At 40.0% G+C, this 24057-nt stretch overlaps 1 protein-coding gene and 1 pseudogene across 1 annotated transcript in view; one reads left to right on the top strand and one right to left on the bottom strand.

Annotated features, from left to right (window-relative positions):
- The window catches only part of ABCA13 (ATP binding cassette subfamily A member 13), a 578079-nt gene that overhangs the window by 472449 nt on the left and 81573 nt on the right, over window positions 1-24057 (bottom strand). Inside the window, exons 11-15 of the mRNA XM_053553839.1 lie at window positions 19205-19332; window positions 18124-18224; window positions 17696-17872; window positions 12367-12572; window positions 11482-11621 (exon numbers count right to left, since the gene is read on the bottom strand). Of these exons, the coding sequence (XP_053409814.1) occupies window positions 11482-11621; window positions 12367-12572; window positions 17696-17872; window positions 18124-18224; window positions 19205-19332 (752 nt within the window). The remainder of the gene's footprint in view (window positions 1-11481; window positions 11622-12366; window positions 12573-17695; window positions 17873-18123; window positions 18225-19204; window positions 19333-24057) is intronic.
- LOC128560267 (EP300-interacting inhibitor of differentiation 1-like) lies at window positions 21700-22064 on the top strand (annotated as a pseudogene).

Genomic DNA, 24057 nt, shown 5'->3' on the forward strand with positions numbered 1-24057 from the left:
GGACTACAGGCGCCACCACAGCACCCAGGTATTTTGTTGTTGTTGTTGTTGTTGTTGTTGTTGTTGTTGCAGTTGTCACTGTTGTTTTAGCTGGCCCAGGCTGGGTTCGAGCCCTCCAGCCTTGGTGTATGTGGCCGGTGCCCTAGCCACTGAGCTACAGGCACCACCCAAACCATATAATTTTTATTTTACCAAGAATAAATAAGTTAAGATGGTCAGATGCAATGTGTGCTCCCAAGTCCATCTGCTTCCAAAACCCATGCCAAAATACCAAGCTGAGTTCATGCTTCATCTGTATAATAAAACTGCACTCCATAAATTTAAATAATTATAGTGGGATCTACTTACTGGAATAAATAGTGTCTCTATAATACCACATTCTTATCCTGTACAGTTGTTTCTAAAATAAGAAATACATAACTGAAAGATGAATGCAGAAAAACAAGCTTGTTCTGTTGTTATTCATGTAAGCCAGTATACCTCAGATTTGCATATGCTTACAAATCATCTGGGCATCTTCATAAAAAAATGCACATTCTGATTCAGCAGTTCTGAGTTGTGACCACAATTCTGTGCACTTAGCAAGCCCCACCTGCTGCAGATGTGGCAGGTACACACTCTGAGTAGCAAGGATATGACCAGATCCAGTGTGTACAATTAATGCAACACAGGCAAAGAGGAGCATCTAGTGTACTAATTTACCTCAGTCATTCACACACACCCCCATCCATGCTTCATCTGATGGTCAAAATTGTGTTAGGTTACACTCATCGCTCAAAGCCTTCTTCTTTAAAAGTTCAATATGGAAATATTGGTAAGTCTGAAGCGACCGAAGCAACTCTTTTCAGCATTCCTCTCCCAGTTTCAACATGTGGAATTCTATTCATTCTTTTTTTTTTTTTTATTGTTGGGGATTCATTGAGGGTACAATAAGCCAGGTTACACTGATTGCAATTGTTAGGTTCATTCTTTTTTTTTTTTTTTTTTGGTAGAGACAGAGTCTCACTGTACCGCCCTCGGGTAGAGTGCCGTGGCGTCACACAGCTCACAGCAACCTCTAACTCTTGGGCTTACGTGGTTCTCTTGCCTCAGCCTCCCGAGCAGCTGGGACTACAGGCGCCCGCCACAACGCCCGGCTATTTTTTGGTTGCAGTTTGGCCGGGGCTGGGTTTGAACCTGCCACCCTCGGCATATGGAGCTGGCGCCCTACTCACTGAGCCACAGGCACCGCCCTAGGTTCATTCTTTACTCTCTATCAAGCCATGGAACCTCCAGTTAAAAATGATCTCATGCTTGCAAAGGTCCAATTTCTTTACAAGAGCCTAAATCAACAAAGATCTAGTCTCTTTTTGATCATCTCCAATGACAAAGAATTGTTGAGACAGCCCATTTTGATTCTGGAATTCTTGAGCTATTGAAAGTTTTCCCTGAAGACTTGTAGTTAAATATAGAAGATCAAATACATGCATTTATCTCCACGTATTCCCAAAATGACTCTAAAAGGACAGTAGAGAATGAAAAAAGAAGGAACAGCGGAGAAGAACTATCAACATTTAGAAGTAAAAAAGCAAATGGACACGGAGTGCCTGGCATAGCAGAGAAGCAAAAGTGTAAGCTTAACCCCGAAGGAGAAATCAAAAAAGAAGAAAGTAATTTTCTTGGCAAAATCTCCCAAGTCTTGTGAACTCAAGGTTTAAACATCTGACTATAAGTATGAGGGGTGGAACTAAAAATAGGCAGATAAATTTGGATAAAATTTTAAATAAGGACAAATTGTAGCACACATTCTCTCCATCAGCCTAGGCAGGCAACTGCCCCCCCACCCCCACCCCATGTCAGCAGCACAAGAGAAGAGGTTTACCGGCCCAGAGAATCAGAACGAACCTGGTACTGAACTTGAACTACCAGGGACTAATGATGGTATGAATGTCATAGCACTACAGAAAATTTCAAGGAGTAATTTTAGCTCGTTAATTTTGAACAGTGACATTCTCATCACCCATTTACTGTTTCTTTCCCAGAATGCTGGCCGTTGGGCCTATTGCTTTCCCAACTGTGTGTTGTTAGCAGGTATCAAGAGAATTCTGCTTTCTAGGCTTTCTAGCAGAAAGCCCACCTGAGAGGAACTAATATTAAAGGAACTAATATAAAAGGAATTAATATTTATTGTATACAATACTGTGTTAGGCATTTTACACACATTATTTTGTTTAATCTTTATAAGAACCCAGTATAGTTAAGCCATATACTTTTTATTTTATCAAGATAAAATTAATTAAGTTTTAAGTTTTCTGAGAGAAAAGATGCATATCTGTACCTATAATTGAGGCTTATCCATGGGGAGGTTAGCTTACTGGCAGATCACCCTGCAGTGAACCCCTCCAGCTGACAAGCGGGCCCCCTTGGACACAGCACTTCCTGTCAGCATTTTAGTGCCCCACTTGGTACACATGAATGAACAGCCTAGGATCATCAAGTACTAAGATCATACTAAGATGGAGAAAAGAAAAACTCAGAATCAATATAAAATGCTTATATGAACTTTAAAACATAGGACTGTCTCAAAGTGGTATAAGAAGATGGAACAGAGCAGAAAGCTATCTTTAAAGGATATCTTGGGGGCAAAGAAAAGCTCTCAAAAATTAAAAATGTGACAAAATTTTTTTTGAACAAAAGGGTTTAAATAAAATTGAGAAAATATCCCAGAAAGTAGAATGAAAAATATTATAAAAGATTATAAAGTTAGGGATTCACATGCAAGTTTCAACAGATGGCCAACAACAGGAGCTCTAGAAAGAAAAATTGTAGGGTTTAAAATTATCAAAGAATTGACACAAAAACATTCTCCAAAACATTTATGCTTATGTCTCATCTTAACTTAAGCCTTCTTGAAATTTCAAAATACTGGGAAAAAGAAAGAATACTAAAGTTTATTAGTGAGAAGGAAAAAGTAAAAGGTTTACCTAGAAAGGATTAGAAATTTTTACCTAAAGAATTTAACAATATCATAAGCTGAATAAAGTTCTTTCCAAACTTTTTCAAGATAGGACAATAGTAAATAAAAATAATTATCAGGAATCATCAGAGAAATGTAAATCATAAATACTCTAAGATACTGCCTAACTCCAGCGAGATTAGCCCACATCACAAAGTCCCAAATCTGTGGACGCTGGCCTGGGTGTGGACAGAAGGGAACACTTTTGAACTGCTGGTGGGATTGCAAACTAATGCAACCTCTATGAAAAATGGAGAATTCTCAAAGAACTAAAGGACAACCTTCCATTTGATCTCGCAATCCCACTAACAGGCATCTACCCAAAAGAACAAAAATCATTTTACCACAAGGACATTTGCACTACAATGTTTATTGAAGCTCAATTCACTAATTGCCAAGTGCCCATCAACCCATGAATGGATTAACAAACTGTGGCATATGTATACCATGGAGTACTATTCAGCCATTAGAAAAGATAGAAACTTTACACCTTTTGTATTTAGCTGGATAGAGTTGAAACACATTCTGCTTAGTAAAGTATCTCAAGAATGGGGGAAAAAAGTATCCAATATACTCAATACTAATATAAAACCAATATAAAACAACTACAAGCCCACAGGAAAGAAAAAACACAAATATGTCTATCCTTCTGAGTGAAGGGCTCAACTACCACTTGAACTTTACCTTAGAATTGGAAACAATGTAACCTAAACATTTGTACCCTCATATTAATCTGAAATTAAAAAAAAAAAACTTGATAGGCATTTGAGATAAATAGGGCAGCTCAGAGATGAAAGTAATCGGCTAAGAGCCTCTGATCCTGCCTAAAACCCTCACAAACTAAAGGGATACATACATTGTTCCCAATATGCATAGTACATGAGGCAAGCTCATTTCAAATTTATATTTCTCAACTAAATCATCAATGAAAGACATAGAAAAATAAGGTCTATAAGAAAAAAGAATTAGCTCCAAAGTACCCTCTAAAAAAGCAGCTGGAAGATACACTTCTCTAAAACAAGAATGTAAACCAAGGAAGAGGTGTGTGGAGGAGACCCGCACTCAAGGAGACTGCCAAACTATGAGCACGAAAACCAAAGAGGGTTAAGCCAGCAGGAAAAATAAAAGAAGATATTTATCAATCAATTAATATTTCTGACCTTACTCACAGGTTTCGAGAGTTTTATTTAAATGGTGATCAATACATAGAAAACTATCAGATGAAAACCTTAAGACTATTTTTTTTATTGCTTCTGTTCAGATGACTTTCTTTTTTTAATTTATTTTTTTACTTTTATTTTTTATTAAATCATAGCTGTGTACATTAATGTGATCATGGAGCACCATACACTTTTAATTCAGGGAAAACAGAACAGCATACAAAAAAAATTATAGAATCTTGGTTCACCATATGATTCAGAAAGGAACACTGTAATGTAGACACAGTGCTCTAAATGCACAGCATCAGATTAATGAGAATGTGATAAAATCACACTAAGACATTGGGAAGGGAGGTATGTAAGGAAAAGAGGGACAAGTAAGAGAAGCGGTCCCGACTTTCCACAGTGGAGAGCCAACAAATAATAACTAATATTTAAAAATTGAGTACTGTTTCATTAACAGGACAGGGATATTACTTGGACATAAAAAGGTACAGTGCTGAGATGTGGGGGGTCATGGTATATGACACACCTCTTGGGGATAGGACGTAATTATAAGAGGGAATTGACCTGCCAAATGCAATAAGTGTAACCTAATTCTTTGCACCCTCAATGAATCCCAAACTATAAAAAAAAAAAAAAGTAAAAATGCTGAGATGAATGAGATGGCCTCTTAAAAGAACTGGAGTTAGACAAAAGTAAGGCGAAGGACTGTTTTACATTTTGTCTTATATTTCACCTTTTAAAATAAGCTAACAGTGAGCCTTCCAGAAGTCAGAATTAGCTTTCAAGGAAAAAGACATTTTTGTTTTTAAAATTTAATTTTTTTATTATTAAATCATAGCTGTGAAAAGACCCAACAAGAAAAGAAAATTATAGACCAATATCACCAATATCACCAATATCACAAAAATATTCAACAAGATCCTAACAAACAGAATCTAGCAACACATCAAACAAATTATACATCATGACCAAGTCGGTTTTATCCCAGGGTCTCAAGGCTGGTTCAATATACGTAAATCTATAAGTATAATTCAGCACATAAACAAATTAAAAACCAAAGACCATATGATTTTCTCAATTGACGCAGAAAAAGCTTTTGATAATATCCAGCATCCCTTCATGATCAGAACACTCAAGAAAATTGGTCTAGAAGGGACTTTTCTTAAACTGATAGAGGCCATCTACAGCAAACCCACAGCCAATATCATATTGAATAGAGTTAAATTGGAATCATTTCCACTCAGATCAGGAACCAGACAAGGCTGCCCATTGTCTCCATTGCTTTTTAACATTGTAATGGAAGTTTTAGCCACCGCAATTAGGGAAGAAAAGGCGATCAAGGGTATCCATATAGGGTCAGAAGAGATCAAACTTTCACTCTTTGCAGATGATATGATTGTGTATCTGGAAAACACCAGGGATTCTACTACAAAACTCTTAGAAGTGATCAAGGAATTCAGCAGCATCTCAGGTTACAAAATCAACATTCATAAATCGGTAGCCTTTATACATACCAACAACAGTCAAGTTGAAAAAACAGTTAAGGACTCTATTCCATTCATGGTAGTGCCAAAGAAGATGAAAAATTTGGGAGTTTATCTAACAAAGAACGGGAAAGATCTCTATAAAGACAACTATGAAATTCTAAGAAAAGAAACAGCTGAAAATGTTGACAAATGGAAAAACATACCATGCTCATGACTGGGAAGAATCAACATTGTTAAAATGTCCATACTACCCAAAGCAATATATAATTTTAATGCAATCCCTATTAAAACTCCACTGTCCTACTTTAAAGATCTTGAAAAAATAATACTTCGTTTTATATGGAATCATAAAAAACCTCGAATAGCCAAGACATTACTCAGAAATAAAAACAAAGCAGGAGGAATAACGCTACCGGACCTCAGACTATACTATAAATCAGTAGTGATCAAAACAGCATGGTACTGGCACAAAAACAGAGAAGTAGATGTCTGGAACAGAATAGAGAACCAAGAGATGAATCCAGCTACTTACTGTTATTTGATCTTTGACAAGCCAATTAAAAGCATTCAGTGGGGAAAAGATTCCCTATTTAACAAATGGTGCTGGGTGAACTGGCTGGCAACCTGTAGAAGGCTGAAACTGGACCCAAACCTTCCACCATTAACTAAGACTCTCACTGGATTAAAGATTTAAACTTAAGACATGAAACTATAAAAATATTAGAAGAGAGTGCAGGGAAAACCCTTGAAGAAATCAGTCTGGGCGAGTATTTTATGAGGAGGACCCCCCGGACAATTGAAGCAGCTTCAAAAATACACTACTGGGACCTGATCAAACTAAAAAGCTTCTGCACAACCAAGAACACAGTAAGTAAAGCAAGCAGACAACCCTCAGAACGGGAGAAGATATTTTCAGTTTATGTTTCTGACAAGGGTATAGTAACCAGAATCCACAGAGAACACAAACATATAAGCAAGAAAAGAACAAGTGATCCCATCGCAGGCTGGGCAAGGGACTTGAAGAGAAACTTCAATGAAGAAGACAGGCGCACGGCCTACAGACATATGAAAAAATGCTCATCATCCTTAATCATCAGAGAAATGCAAATCAATACTATTTTGAGATATCATCTAACTCCAGTGAGACTAGCCTATATCACAAAATCCCAAGACCAGTTATGTTGGCGTGGATGTGGAGAAAAGGGAACACTTCTACACTGCTGGTGGGAATGCAAATTAATACATTGCTTTTGGAAAGATGTTTGGAGAACACTTAGAGATCTAAAAATAGATCTGCCATTCAATCCTATAATCCCTCTACTAGGTATATACCCAGAAGACCAAAAATCACATTATAACAAAGATATTTATACCAGAATGTTTATTGTAGCCCAATTTATAATTGCTAAGTGATGGAAGAAGCCCAAGTGCCCATCAACCCACAAATGGATTAATAAATTGTGGTATATGTACACCATGGAATATTACACAGCCTTAAAAAAGATGGAGACTTTAACTCTTTTATGTTTATATGGATGGAGCTGTAACATATTCTTCTTAGCAAAATTTAATTTTTTATTTGGATCAAAGTCTCTAATCACCAGGGAAATGCAATTCAAAACCGCAATGAGATATCACCTAACTCCAGTGAGAATGGCTTTTATCACCCAGAACAACAGAAGCTGGTGTGAGAATGGAGAGAAATGAACACTAATAGCTGCTGGAGGGACTACGTTATGGTCAGTCTCCCCTCATCTCCTCCATAGCACAATATGACCCTGTTAGGAAGGGAGCTCCCAATTCCAAGTTTTTTCCTCAGAACAAAAGAAAAAGAAATAGAACTTACTGGCAATGTTCTGGCTTGTCAGGGGCTGTCTCACCTGACTGACAGCACTGATGAGAATGGTGGCATGGGTTGGATGCCAGGTTGGAAACCCCTGAAAGCAACAGCGGTCACCATGGCATATTAGAGCTCCAAGGGGTCAGAAGTGACCAGTTATGAACACAGAAACATGATTAAAATCCAACCAAAATCTTTTCAGACACGGTGGCCCACGGCTGTAATCCTAGCCCTCTAGGAGGCCAAGGCAGGTGGATCCCTTAAGCTCAGTAGTTCAAAACTAGCCTGAGAAAGAGTAAAACCCTTTATCTGCTAAAAATAGAAAAACCAGTCAGGCATTGTGGCAAGTGCCTATAGCCCCGATTACTTAGGAGGCTGAGGCCAGAGGATCACTTAGCCCAAGAGTTTGAGGATGCTATGAGGGACGATGCCACAGCACTCAATCCAAACAAACAAACAAAAAAAAACTCTTCCACATACAAGAAAGAGTCTTTAAGATTACTAACTTATTTCTCAGCAGAAACCTAACAGTCCAAAAGGCAGAAGATGAAATATTTAAAGTAATGAAAGAAAAAAATCAGTTAGCTAAGAATATTGCATTCAATAAAATTAACTTTTATATATAAACAAAATTGAGGGTGTTTATTCCCACTTGCCCTATTAAAAATGCTGAAGAAAGTCCTTCAAGTCAATAAAAAAGGATGGTAGACAGTAATGAAAAGCCATACAAGTAAATAAAGCTTTCCAATAAAGATAAATATCTGCACAAATATTTTGAAATCTGTATTAGTATACATTTTGTTTATATCTTCATAATTCTTACATAGAGCATAAAAAGAACTTTAACTCTAAATACATGAAAAAGGAAATGAAAAAAAGTAAATTTATCTCTGTTCACAGAAAACATAACTTATGTAGAAAACCGAAAATATACCACAACAAAAAATATTAGACCTAATAAACTAACTCATCAATGTTGAAAAATACAAGATCATTATGCAAAAATCACTTGAATTGGGCAGCGCCTGTGGCTCAAAGAAGTAGCATCGGCCCCATATGCCGGAGATGGCGGGTTCAAACCCAGCCCTGGCCAAAAACTGCAAAAAAAAAAAAAATCACTTGCATTTCTATTATATGCCAACAACAAACTTAAAAAGAAATCAAGAAAACAATTCCATTTTCAATAGCACCAAAAAAAGAAAAAATACTTAAAAATAAATTTAATTAAAATGCTGTTCCAGCTAGGTATTCATACTCTTGCTGAAACTAATACTAATATTAGATGATGTTGACTTTTAGGGCAAAAACAATGTGAGAAATTAAGCATCATTTCTCAATTACAAAATAGTCCATCCAATAAGAACATACATCAATTGTACATTTTTTGCATCTAATAATACAACCTCAAATTATATACAGCAAAACCAATAAAACTAAAAAAATGGACAAATTCACCATTTTAGTGAAAAAATTTTAATTTACCTATTAAGTAGCTGATTGACAATAAAACTATATATGACATATCAAAATGTATGGAACCTATCTAGAGCTTTTCATAGAGGAAAATGTACAGTCTGAAAAGCATATATTAGAAAATAAGAAAGTAAGAAAGTCAGGAAGCTAAAAAGAGAACAGCAATCAAACTAAATTTAGCAAAAGAAAAAAATACAAAGATAAAACAATAAATTAGTAAAACAGTAAATTTGTATACCACAGAGAGGATTTTTAAAAGCCTCTGTTCTTTAATAAGATTAGTTATGTTTCTGTGATAGAGAAAGTCTTTTCACAGAAGTGAGGGCCCAGCAAGGACCCTTCCAAAGGGAAATGGAGTAGCTGAGCTTACAGGATGCAGAATGAGACTCCTTGGGTCTGCATTCTTGACCCTAAGATTTAGTACCTTTGCTACCTAAGCCAGGAGTAAAATGTTTTTGAATCTCTCATTTGAAAATGAAATTGTAATGATACATACATCACAGGGTAATATAAAGACTGAGTGAAGTGATTATAAAAAATACAATAAATATTTGCAATTATCAATACTTTCGAGACTTCTGAATGGCCAGGCTCCTTGCTGTTCTTGAACGTCACTCTTTGTAGCCTAGGTTTCTTGAAAATAGTCAGAAGTGGCTGAGAGTATATGATAAAAATGAGGACGAGGAGGTAAGGAGGAAGCTGAAGTGTAGGGCAAGTATCCAACCCCGGAGGTCATGGCCAGCTCACTGGAGAAGTGACCCTGAGCCCAGCACCATTCCATGGAAGGACAGAGTTTTACAGTGACCTACAGCAAATGCAAAGACGCACCAGGTGGTCCATAGGTCTGATACTGAGAGTCACAGAGGGAGACTCTGTGGCAGCCTCCAGAAGGAGCAGTTTAAGGAGGAGCAAATAAGCAGAAGAGGAACGAGAAATTCCCATTCCTAGCCCCAAGATTCCCAAGTCTGAGATGCAGGCATTCTGGGGAGAAGCTGATGACCACACTAGGATGGTCATGACCACACTGGCAGTGTCGTGACACACCAGAAAAATGGGAGGCCATGATTCCCGAGGAGGGATGGGAACAGACAACCAGCTCTAGAGCAGGGGGAAGAGAGTCAGAAATCCAAGTGTGGCACTTTTTTCAAAGAAGAGTGTCTCAGAGGCAACAGGAGGACACTTTGCAAATCACGCAATTGTGAGATTATAAAATTTACGTTTTAGGAGATTTTTGTTTTCATGGGGATGTCAAGTAAAGGAGGAGTGTCGCATAATGAGAAATATGTGTATTTGGTCTCTGCACACAGCTCCTAAACAGTTGGAATATTGGGATTGAGAAGTGTCTTATTATAAGCTTATGAGATGCCCCAGGCTGCCGGACAGCCTCAGAATGGGGGCTGGTTGTGGGGGGAACCACTGCTGCGATTAGAGGGTTGGAACTTTGGGACCCTCCCTCCTCCCACTCCCTCACCTTTCCCCCATTCTCCAGGGAGGAGAGCAGGGCTGGAGGTTGAGTCAGGCACAAATAGCTACTGAGTTAATCAATCATGCCCATATAAAGAAGCCCCCATAAAACCCTCAGGATGGGGCTCAGAGAGTGGTAAGGTTGGTGGACTCAGGGGTTGGGGAGTTGGTGCTGGGAGGTGGTTGGGCCCAGAGAAGGCGTGGAAGCTCCCCACCCTCCTCGCCAACCCAGCCTTCCATGCCTTGCCCTGTACATCTCTTCCACCTGGCTGTCCCTGAGTTTTTCCTTTATAATAAACCACTAACTTAGTAAGTAAACTGTTTTTGTGAATTCTGTGAGCAATCCTAGCAAATTATCAAACACAAGGAGGGGTCCCAGGAATCCTGATTTAAATACGGTTGGTCAGAAGTCTGCAGGGAAGCCTGGACTTGGGAGTGGCATCTGCGGTGAGCACGGTCCTGTGGGACTGAGCCCTTCACCTGTGGGGTCTGACACCAACTCTATGTCATCTCAGAATTTAAATAAATTGTAGGGCATCTAGTTGGTGGCCATGGAGAACTGGAGAATTGCTTGATGTGGAAAAACACACACAAACACATTTTACCACAGAAGTGTTGCAAGTATTGAGTGTGAGTATACACGATACAGAAGGCAACCCGGCATGGGGCGTTGTCCCTAGTGGGAGGGGCAGGCTCCATGCTAAGTAAAGTGAGACAGACACAGTAAATCTAGGCTCTTCTGAGAAGGGCTGTGATTTGCCCACATATGTAAGAGTTTATCACCCAAACCAGAACAGTTCCGAGAGTAAAAGGAGTCACTATTAAAAACTGTACAGGAACAACCTGGCTCAGCTGACCCAGGACTTCTGATAAGTCTTTTCATAATTAATCGGAAAAAATTTTATCCAGTAATCACAACAGTATATTATACTTGGAGACCCCTCCCCCCCGTTTTAAGCTCCCCTTTATTGAATAAGATAGTCTTCTAAGAAGCCATATTACTTCACTAAATGGAGAAAAAGCCCCACAAGTCTGTAGGGAAGATGACTGACTTACCAGACAGACTGTTCGGGAAACTCTCTTGCACATTCACATACTGAGCCCCTTCACAAGTCTTCCTGATGAACTCTGTGAAGGCTTTCCAGTAAGATGTTTGTTCCAGGGAAAATTGTGCTTTTTCAAGTATATGAAATATCCTGCAGTGAAAAATACAGAGAAAGCTAAAATTTAAAAATGATTTTCCAGATGATAAATCATTATAAATTTATCTAAACACAAATACATGTAAATATCCAGAAGCCCATTTAGGAAAGGAATTAGAACCTTTGAAATAGCTCTCAATATTTACTTATTTACAAACTCCTCCACTCTGATTAGAAAAATAAATGAAAGCAATGTATGGAAATCCATAAAATATAAGACAGAATAAATCAACAGAAAAGAAAGGTGAAAATTAAAGTCCATAATATGAAGTGAACTTTGAGGTTAAGAAAAATACATTCCCTGTTGGACAGGTTTGATTAGAAATTTCCTACCAGCCAAGGAAAGTGGAAATTGATCTCACATATAATTCACAGTCAAAAAGTAACAACAAGGCAAATTATCTGTAGAATTATAGCTCCCAAGACAAAACCTCCTGCTGGTATTTAATGTGAAGACCCTGAGTAATGTAATAAATGAGAACCTCAATCAAATGCATACCTTGGGCTAATCAGGGCTCCTACATACCTTGTGAAAGATTAAGCCAACAGTTAAACTCTAAAAGAACTGTTGAATATTTTATAGATGCCTTCCAATAGTATCATAAATTAAATATATTTCTAGTCTATTCATTAGAAATATAATGTACTACATTGATCTATCATTTGAGTGTAGATGGGAGTAGTTGAAATCACTTTGCCGTGTAGTTTGTTCAGAAGTTTCCATCAAGCATGCACTTACACTGTGGACAAAAGCTGGTGCTTACAGCCAGTAGAAAAGACATCATTCTCAGGTGAGGCATCAGCTCCCAGCAGCTGGAAAAGCCGAATACAGGAGAGGACTGCCTCTGACAGCTGGGTCTCAAGTTCCCGCCAGTCCAAATATCCTTCAGGTATTAAAACTGGCTTATTCGTGCGCCCAGTAATGACCTCTTGTAAAATATGATCCTTAAAAAGGAAACAATATGTTGCTTGTAATAAATAAAGGAATTCAAATGTGCATACCTAGTTTCACTTAATGAGGCGTCCACTTGAGCTGCGCATCAAAGACCATGCCCTGGAGGGTGACCATCACCTAAGCTGTAGCTCTAGACTTGAATCTTTACTCATGTTCTAGTTAACAGGCTCCCAGATAAAAAACTTATCCAAAAATAAGGTAGGATGAGACCCAAGCATCATAGCCATCTGGTTTATTATTATTATTATTATTATTATTATTATTAAATCATAGCTGTGTACATTAATGTGATCATGGGGCACCATACACTGGTTTTATAGACCGTTTGACACATTTTCATCACAATGGCTAACATAGCCTTCCTGGCATTTTCTTAGTTCTCGTGTTAAGACATTTACATTCTACATTTACTAAGTTTCACATGTACCCTTGTAAGATGCACCACAGGTGTAATCCCACCAATCACCCTCCCTCCACCCCCTCCCCCCTCCCTCCCCTCCCTTTCACCCTTCCCCCATTCTTAGGTTATAACTGGGTTACAGCTTTCATGCGAAAGCCATAAATTACTTTCATAGTAGGGCTGAGTACTTTGGATACTTTTTCTTCCATTCTTTAGATACTTTACTAAGAAGAATATGTTCCAGCTCCATCCATGTAAACATAAAAGAGGTAAAGTCTCCATCTTTGTTTAAGGCTGCATAATATTCCATGGTATACATATACCACAATTTATTAATCCATTCGTGGATTGATGGGCATTTGGGCTTTGTCCATAACTTAGCAATTGTGAATTGGGCTGCAATAAACATTCTGGTACAAATATCTTTGTTATAATGTGATTTTTGGTCTTCTGGGTATATACCTAGTAGAGGGATTATAGGATTGAATGGCAGATCTATTTTTAGATCTCTAAGTGTTCTCCAAACATCTTTCCAAAAGCAATGTATTAATTTGCATTCCCACCAGCAGTGTAGAAGTGTTCCCTTTTCTCCACATCCATGCCAACATAACTGGTCTTGGGATTTTGTGATATAGGCTAGTCTCACTGGAGTTAGATGATATCTCAAAATAGTATTGATTTGCATTTCTCTGATGATTAAGGATGATGAGCATTTTTTCATATGTCTGTAGGCCGTGCGCCTGTCTTCTTCATTGAAGTTTCTCTTCAAGTCCCTTGCCCAGCCTGCGATGGGATCACTTGTTCTTTTCTTGCTTATATGTTTGTGTTCTCTGTGGATTCTGGTTACTATACCCTTGTCAGAAACATAAACTGAAAATATCTTCTCCCATTCTGAGGGTTGTCTGCTTGCTTTACTTACTGTGTTCTTGGTTGTGCAAAAGCTTTTTAGTTTGATCAGGTCCCAGTAGTGTATTTTTGAAGCTGCTTCAATTGTCCGGGGGATCCTCCTCATAAAATACTCGCCCAGACTGATTTCTTCAAGGGTTTTCCCTACACTCTCTTCTAGTATTTTTATAGTTTCATGTCTTAAGTTTAAATCTTTAATCCAGTGAGAGTCTATCTTAGTTAATGGTGAAAGGTGTGGGTCCAGTTTCGGTCTTCTACAGGTTGCCAGCCAGTTCACCCAGCACCATTTGTTAAATAGGGAATCTTTTCCCCACTGAATGTTTTTCCTTTTTTTTTTAATTAAATAATAGCTGTGTACATTGATATGATCATGGGGCATCATACACTAGCTTCATAGACCGTTTGACACATTTTCATGACAATGGTTAACATAGCCTTCCTGGTATTATCTCAGTTACTGTGCAAAGACATTTACATTCCACATTTACCAAGTTTCGCATATACCCCTGTAAGATGCACTGCTGGTGTAATCCCACCAATCCCCCTCCCTGTACCCACCACCCCCTCCCTCCCCTCCCTTTCCCCCTTTCCCCTATTCTTTGGTTGTAACTGGATTATAGCTTTCATGTGAAAGCCCCAAATTAGTTTCATAGTAGGGCTGAGTACATTGGGTACTTTTTCTTTCATTGGCTTGTCACAGATCAAATAATGGTAAGTAGCTGGGTTCATCTCTTGGTTCTCTATTCTGTTCCATATATCTAACTCTCTGTTTTTGTGACAGTACCATCCTGTTTTGATCACTATCGATTTATAGAATACTCTAAGGTCTGGTAGCGTGATTCTTCCTGCTTTGTTTTTATTTCTGAGTAATGTCTTGGCTATTCGAGGTTTTTTTCTGATTCCATATAAAATGAAGTATTATTTTTTCAAGATCTTTAAAGTATGACAGTGGAGCTTTAATAGGGATTGCATTAAAATTGTATATTGCTTTGGGTAGTGTGGACATTTTAACAATGTTGATCCTTCCCAGCCATGAGCATGGTATGTTTTTCCATTTGTTAATATTTTCAGCTATTTCTTTTCTTAGAGTTTCATAGTTCTCTTTATAAACAAATTAAAAACCAAAGACCATATGATTCTCTCAATTGATGCAGAAAAAGCTTTTGATAATATCCAGCATCCCTTCATGATCAGAACACTTAAGAAAATTGGTATAGAAGGGACATTTCTTAAACTGATACAGGCCATCTACAGCAAACCCACAGCCAATATCGTATTGAATGGAGTTAAATTGAAATCATTTCCACTCAGATCAGGAACCAGACAAGGCTGTCCATTGTCTCCACTGCTGTTTAACATTGCAATGGAAGTTTTAGCTACCACAATTAGGGAAGAAAAGGTGATCAAGGGTATCCATATAGGGTCAGAAGAGATCAAACTTTCGCTCTTCACAGATGATATGATTGTATATCTGGAAAACACCAGAGATTCTACTATAAAACTCTTAAAAGTGATCAAAGAATACAGCAGCGTCTCAGGTTACAAAATCAACATTCATAAATCGGTAGCCTTTATACATACCAACAATAGTCAAGCTGAAAAAAACAGTTAAGGACTCTATTCCATTCATAGTAGTGCCAAAGAAATATTTGGGAGTTTATTTAACAAAGGATAGCCATCTGTTTTACCTGGTCTCCCCAAGTGCCCCAAATGAACCAGATCCCCTGATAGTCTCACTCTTGGTAAGCTCCTTCCAAAGTTCCTCCACGCTGACTCACAGGAACCCATAAAATGCAGAAGGGACTTGTGCTAGTTTCAGTTATACCTTTTCTTTTTATGTTTGTTTTTTGTTTTGTTTTTATTTTTAATTTTATTTTATTTTTATTAAATCATAACTGTATACATGTAAGTTCTAACTTTTCTGAGGACAAGCAGCTCCTACTCTCCCTCCCTTCCCCCTGCTTTTTGGATGGCTGTGGAAGAAGGCTGGCTACCCTGCTGAGAGACCATATGAAGAGGCTACACGAAAAAAACAGACCCTGCGTCTCTAGAGGAGAACGGAATCACTTCCTCCCAGTGTCCCAGCGGAATATCCACACTCCAGCCCCCACTGCCATCTAACTGAAACTGTAAGAGCAACACTTGGTAAGACCAATGAAAGAACCACCTGACTGAAGCCAGTGCTTTGCTTCTGAGCTTTGAGTGGTTTGTTACAGATAACCTGAGCATCATCAGAATATGCACGCAACCTATAAATAATCTCATCACCAGGAGCAGATCCTGCTGAGTCCTTGCTTTGTGTGGAGCTGAGTTAGGCTATATAAATAGATAGAAAGGAATGTGGAATGAGCTTTCTCATTCCAGGAAAAAGCTTATACCCAATAGCAGGAAAGCTATGTGCAAACAGATAGTGGTTTTATTTTTTTGATGCCTCCATTTCTTCACATGCACATCTCTGTCTGCCTAGTATCTGCTCCTGACTTATTTTTGCTTCCAAATCTCATACCTGATCTAAAGCTCATTGACTTATGTAGGAAGACCCCCCCCGATACTGAGCATTTAGAGGGTCTGCCCTTCTCAGCCAACATATTGTCATCTTCACATTTGTCCTCCCTCAGTCCAACCATCCCACACAGAGTAGGTGCTACGAAAGCCTTGATTGGATTGAACTATGTACACTACCCCAACCACTATCTTGATTGTTGTTTCACTCTTCTATCATTTTGCTAGTGTCATTATTTCACTGGTTTTATTTAATAAGGAAGGAGATAAAAAATAAAACAGATCAAGATAATTCAAGGAAAACATTAAGAGAACTGAGAAATCAATACCTCCAACTCCCCCACCTATCACCACCACCACCATCACAAATTTTGAAATGAAATCCCAGGAAGGTGAAATGACTTGTTCAAGCTAAAAAGGAGAAGCCCCTAGTGAAAACCAGCTCCATTGAACAAGTCGCTGTTTTCCATGTGGGGCATTCTATGTCTGGCCCCCAATTCTGTTGCCCTTTGCCCTCTTTCATTGACCTAGTTAAAAATAATTAGAAGAGACACTAGAACAATCCAGTCCACAAGAGTTGTAGGAAAATAAGGTTCACTAAATCCCTACCCCACACACACACATTAAATAGTCAGTTAACTTTTGTTTATTCACTCCTGCAACTTATTTGATTTGGGTATGAATTGTTCAATTATATTTGTTAACATGATGAATAAAATCGAAAAGTACCTAATAATAAATAAACAGATAATTCTGAGATGAAAAATGAATGGTAAAAATACGGATATTATTATATAATGTTTAATGTTCAATAAGAACAAAATGGAATGAACTTGACATAATAATCTTGCCAAACAAGTTGCAGAGCATTCTGCAGTTTACACCTGAGCATGTAGCAAAGGTAGCCGCCTGTTCTGGGCAGTGAAGTTTGAAGTGTGTGATTTGTTAAAGCCTATGATCAGTTTTGATTGATGAACCAAACATCTCTCTACTTTCCTTAGTGTACGTAGCCAAAAATGAAAGCAGCCACTAGAAAAGCAGAGAGGTAAGAGTGGCCCGGTTTGAAAGGCTGGGGTGCGCTCTTGGGGAAGAGCAAGTAGATTTTGGCCAGGCATATTACCTCCCAAGCCATCAGACGGAAGGAATGGGATTGAAAGGCAGCTGGGATCCAGTCAGACAGTTTCATTAATGTGTGTGGGATGATATCAACACTTGCCCCCTCAAAATTCCAGGTTAAATATTGCCATCTTCAGTGAATTTCATCTTAAAAATCTCTTGGAAGAGCTCAGAGGGTAGAATACTTACAGCATCCTCCACTGAACCAAGTAGTTTGTTTAAAACACCAGTCTCATTGGAGGAATTACGATGGCGTAACAGTCCCTGGAGGCCACCCCAGATGCTGGAGTTTACAGAGGGTGGGGGAGCCTCCTTCTCAGACAAGCGCTCATCTGGGCAGACAGGAGTAGCATTCTTCACCAACATCTAAAAGATTAATGAGGGTGGGGAGGGGTAACATTTAGAGAAACTCAGATATCCTCTCTATGGGCTCAAGAACTACAAATAGAAATAAGCAGCAATAAAAATTTTAAAACACTTCATAAAGTGCTTCGAAAATGTGCCTACTGTTCTCTTTATTTTGCTAGCACAATTCACAAGAGCAAAACTGAATATTGCATGAGTTTCCTGAATGTTTTATAAAAATTGTTTATTTATAATCCTTTGCTGTCCTTTACCTGCCTTAACTCCCAAAAGAACACATCCTTTTCCAGTTTCAATCCGTCAGGTCCAATCCATTTAAAATCATTAGCTGATGTCTCCAGCAGAACGAAGACTTCTACAAAATAAACAAATGATTTATTATTCACGTAAGGTAGGCTACTCCAAACTTGAGTTCTCCCCCCCGGCCATGAATTAATAAACTGAATTCTAAAACCCTGCAGTTTAGTAAACTTGACCTGTTATCATACATATTATCACCTTCCTTAGAAAAGAAAATAGAAAGTGTTACTGGAATACCATTTTTTCCTTTCTGAAGATTCACATGTAAGCGTTATTAGTGAAAGGAGAGTTTACTGAAGTAACATCCCTGCTCCTTTCCTCTTTCTCCTCCCTGAGAAGATGAAAAGGCTCTAACCCACCTGCACAAAAGTGCAAACCTGACTTCCTCAGAAGAGAACAGAAGGACTAATGCCCACCACAGTCAATGCAGTTCAAAGAAGAGCATTCTGCAAACCTGGCAGGAACATATTCTCCCTGCCAGACTCCAAGAAGCAGAGGGGAGGAAGACAGACAATGAAAGATTCGCAGAAATAGGGATGGAGGGAGGGGGGTGGGGCCTTGGTGTGTGTCACACTTTATGGGGGCAAGACCTGATTGCAAGAGGGACTTTACCTAACAATTGCAATCAGTGTAACCTGGCTTATTGTACCCTCAATGAATCCCCAACAATAAAAAAAAAAAAAGAAAGATTCACATTGCACGCTGGTCTCTTTGCAGCCTGAGGACCACAGACACTGCTGACATGAATGCAGAAGTCAAGCACCAAGCCTAAGAAGCTACCTGCCACAGCCCACACCGTGAGCTCTGGCAAACAGGGGAATGTCTTCTTCCCAGCGACAGCACTTATTCAGCCCCAGTGTGCTGTATTTGAAATACCCTACAAGGCATCACAGCAAAGCATAAATAATGTATACAACGCCAGGAAACTTATCTCCAAACTTTACTATGTCATCAGGCAGTTTCGGGTCCATTTTCCAATAAATTTCATGTTTGCTCCTAGTGACTCAGTGACAAATAATTCCAGAGCTAGTTTACCTTGGACAAAATGTAAATTCTGGGTTATTGAATTCCGGAGAGCTCCATCAAGCTGAAGCAATCTCTTCAGAGCCGGCCACTGGGGCAGGGTTGGCAGCACACGCTGCAATTTCTGCAGATGCTGTAATCTGAGGGCAAAAATAAATAAATGAAATAAAATGGAAAGTAGTTCAAAGTGACAACTAGGGAAATAAAAATTCCATTCCAAAAAAAAATTCCATTGCTTTGGGAAGTGTGTTCAGAGACTGAAAGTCCCACTTTATCATATAACCAGGTTCTTGACAAATTGCATTGTTTGAATCAGGTGATTTGGAGATGCTTTTGGTACTGAGTACAGAGCAAACATTCTCTTTACCCCAAAACAGAAAAATTTATTCCTGGCAGTGTGTAATGGAGGTGAGGGTTAGGATAAAGTTTCAGGAGAGATTTAAAACACTTGCCCTGAATCCTACAGTTATAAATCAATGAAAAATATTTTGAAAAGAGTTTCAAAATAGTGAGTCAATGCTGGTAGCATACAGAATCCATCACAGTGGCCCCAACTAGGGCTAATTAGCAATGACTGTAAGATTCGCCTAAGTCAGCCAGGTGTTGTGGCTCACACCCGTAATCCCAGCACTCTGGGAGATCAAGGGTGGTGGATTGCTTGAGGTCAGGAGTTCGAGACCAACCTAAACAAGAGAGAAACCCCATCTCTACAAAAAGTGAAAAAACTAGCTGGGTGTGGTGGTGGGCGCCTATATTCCCAACTACTTGGAAGGCTGAGGCTGGAAGATCTCTTGAGCCTAAGAGTTTAAAATTGCTGTAAGCTATTATGCCACTGTGTTCTGCCCAAGGCGACAGAGTGAGACTCTGTCTCAAAAAAGATTCTCCAAAGTCAAGATCATCAAAGAAGGACGACCAGTCAGGCAGTTTGAGATATGGCAAAGACACGGAGGAAGTAATCCAGAAAAGAAGTTGGAAGGAAAATGACTCTGAGAATGAGAAGAAACCGAAATTAGGATAAATGTGGAAGAGTGAGGAACAGGAGGCAGTCACGCTGTGTGTAGTAGGACCACCCCAGAGCAGAAGAGTCGAGGCTTTCTGAATCTTTGCGCAAGCATGCGGAATCCTCACCCATAAAAAAGAAGCCACGCTAAAAGAAGAGAAAAACAGAAAGAGACTCCAAGAGCTACTTGGAGTCCAAGCAAATGCTCCCTGGCCGCGGCTTTCAGTTCCTACCCTCCACTTGTTCTGCACTGGAGTGACCGACTGGTCTCTTCACAGCACCTCTGTAGCCCCAGGTGAAGCACAGGTTTGAAAACCATCTGCTGCTATTCTGCAGCTGGCATGCCGATGGGTTTGAGCACTCAGAGGGTGCAGAGCAGGTGAGGAAGGGATGATGATGATGATGTTTTCCCTCAGGAAACTAGAGGGAGTGGCGCCCATCCCCCTGCCCCCGACCAGGCAGAGCGGCTACCTCCTAGCGGCATGCTCAGACTCACGTCACCTCTCTCTGACCTGAAACCAGAAATGTGGTTTCTTAAACGGGGCCTCTCTCTGCAGCATGAGGTGGGATTAGGTTACTCATTCCTCTAACTCTCCAGGTTACACGGAGGATGAAGCAGAATGGCTCTCGGGGGAAAAAATCAAGAAAGTGGGGGAGAAAAATGCATACTGAGTGACTGGGCACCTGGGTCGGGGCTGGCAAGCCTCTTCAAGCTTTGACAAGCAAGGATTGTGCACGGTCAGCCACAGGGACAACTCCTGCCGTATGTGTGACAGGTGCTTCACAGTAACGCACAGAGGGTGGGGGAGGGCTTGCCTCAGTGGGATCTGCACTCTCCACAGAGCATGGGCGGGAGCTCCCAAGCCTCAGCCACCCCAACTGAAGGCACCTCAGCAGGAACACACAACAGCCTGACAAGGAAAGACAGTCTGTAATGATACAAAGCGGTCAGCTGGAACCTGAGGGTCTGGTGGTATTTTCATTCTTTTTGTTTGAAAGCCATGACTTAGGAAGAGTCAAAGACATGAGCAACTGGCCGTGGGGAAAGGGTAGAAAAGAAGGGGTGTGGGTTCCTAGACCCCTGCTTAGGACAAAGCCATGATACAAACCACAGGGGGTCCAGCTAAGGGGAGTGTGGGGCTTAGACAACTTGGAGTGAGCTGAGGGCAAGCAACTGCCTGGTTGAACTGAAGTGTTTACTGAATTAGAGAAACAAGAATGAAATTTTGAAAAGAAGGTAATGGAGATATGTATCACTAGGTACAACAAAAACAACCAAAGGGTAGCACCATGTCTTGCTGAAAGTGCTTTCCAAGAGGTCGAGCAGTTTGTTTTGCACAGTGTCGAAATGGCTGAGCTGTGCGAACCGTAGGAAGACAGCAATGACCTGCAGAAAGATATGACACTTGGTGAGGTGACCTTCCACAGATTGACGTGGGCAGCAGGAGCTGAGACCCTCCTTGCATCCCTCCAGCGTTGAGCCCCCCTACAGCTGGAGGAAGGCTTTATGGAGGAGGAGGAGACAGCGCAGCCAAAGGCAGCACCAGTGGGGAAGCCAGGCCTGGCTAACGGGCCAGCCCTGGGGAGCAGCCAGGCCAGCTCACAGGCCCAGACTTGGAGAGCGAGGATGAGGCCAAGGAATCTGACGACTGCGACTATCCAGAAGACGAGCAGCTGAGGGGTGTCAGCTACAGAGTCTCAGCAGCCCTTGAAGAAGCCCACAAGATGTTTCTGAGATTACCCAGAGCCAGAGAAGCAGCCCTGCGGGTTTCAGAGGCATTATGAGAAGACCCTGTTAGACCAGTCGGCTTTTATCGAAGAGCTTTTTTCACTTATGGTTGTCGATCGTCTGACCTCAGAACTCAGCTGTAATGAAATTAATTGATAAAGAGTAGTTAAATGCCGTTGAAAGAGGAGGAGACTCCTTGAGGAAACCCAGCTTTCCACTATCTTTTGGATTCACTCCATATAGTCCTGTGCCAATGAAAAACTTGATCTTCAGAAAAGTTTTTGTTTTTCAGAATAGTAGACGATAGCCCAGTAACTGTATAGTTGTGAAAAAGGAAGGGAAAAGAATATTAACACTTTTGAAGTCTGTTCTCAAGAATGTCCTGAAACACCTGTGACTTTGACGTCGTTACAGATTCAGAGCATTTTCCATACATTAGGGAAAACATCTTTTGTGTTTGTTTCCCTGTAAAGGTGATTTTGCAAGAGTAAGTCATGACCAAAATACCAATACAAGAGCCCACTAATATTAATTAATAAGAAAAACATATATCCAAATACGATACAAGATCTGAGTTTCTTGGCCAGAAAGTCAATTAAGATAACTTTGAAAATTCTACTTTGTAATCTACTCAAGCCCTCATTAACACAGGCAAAATTTTCAATGTAAGATTGAGTATGCTTCCTTATTCCACGAGGATGAGTAAACTAATAAACATACATTATGTATGTTAAATACCTTACAATGTGTTCCCAAGAGCATCTGAAGTTTTGTACTTGTATGTAATCATTTATAAAGATACTGTGATCTATGATTTGAGAAAATCCATTGTTGTGCCTTTTTGAAAGTCAAAAATTAAGACATCCTTAAAGTTTTCAATCTACACATTAAAATATATGTGAAAGTACAAAGAAAAACTCTTCTAACACTGTTGTATGCTAGAGAAATTTTGTTTCGCTGGCTCTCTTTTTCATTTAACTTGACCAGTGGAAGACTTTAGTTGAACTTCATAATGTAAGCACTGTTAGTGGAAACTGTCAAGTAAAAGGAAAGCCCTATACCTAAAAAGACTTTATGAACATTTATGCCACCAACCGTCAACCTTTACAAGTTTTAAGCCTGCCCAGAAATTCCTCAATATCTGAAGCTTCCCTCTGTCTCTTTCTCTAATTAATCTTGTTATCTGTTATGCCCCAGCATTAGAGATAATGAAATTTTTTGTTCTGTGGGGAAAAAAAAAACAACCAAAGATAATAAGGTGGAGAAGAAAGAACCCAGCAATACTGTAAAGACGAAACAGAGAATTGCCAGCCACAGGTACGGTCGATGAAGAACTTCGCAGCACAGAGTGGAAAACGATGGAAATTTTAACCCCCCAACACACACACGGGTGGGACTCATGACTCCGCACAAAACAGAGGGAAAAAATTACTTTGCAAATAGTAGCATTAACAAAAGTGATCGCAAAATCTGGGAGATATGCATAAAGGGACATTTGATATCATGTAGGAAAGTCGGTGAATCTGTAAAAAGGGGGAGGGAGGGATGAAGAGTGAGTTTAGAAGGAGAGAGAGCAGAGGTGGTGGCAGGTGGTGGTGAGAAGGGGCTGGTGTCTAAGATCACCCACTTGGTGTGAGGCATTCTCAGCACAGGGGCTTCCCTCAGTCCTGGTAACCGTCCAACGAGCTGGACAGATGATTCCATCTTCCAGATGAGGGCACAGGGCCATCAGGAGTCCTATGCCTGGTCTCCAGCACATCAGACTAGAAAGGGCCATTACCAAACTGGGAGGCCAAGGCCCAGGGGGACCAACAGTGGGGACAGAGCCGCACAGGTAACAAGAGCAGCTTGTCATCAGGACAGCCAGGAGGTGGCAGTTTTGTAGTACATTTAACAAAAGTGATGAGCAAATAGAAATGGAGGCTCCAGAGGCCAATTGCTTGCCCAGTGCACACAGCAGATGGGTACGAGAGCCAGCGTCTGGGCCCTCACCTGCCTCACCCCAACAGCGTGGAGAAATTACATGTGAGGGCAGGGAGACTCGGGCCACAACAGTTCCTAGAGTGCGGTTCCGTGTTTAGCTTCTCCAAACCCCTGTGCTAGCTAAGAGGTAGAACTTCCCAAGGCTTCATTGCC

Source organism: Nycticebus coucang, chromosome 11 (assembly GCF_027406575.1).
Source record: "Nycticebus coucang isolate mNycCou1 chromosome 11, mNycCou1.pri, whole genome shotgun sequence".
NCBI classification, from domain to species: Eukaryota; Metazoa; Chordata; class Mammalia; order Primates; family Lorisidae; genus Nycticebus; species Nycticebus coucang.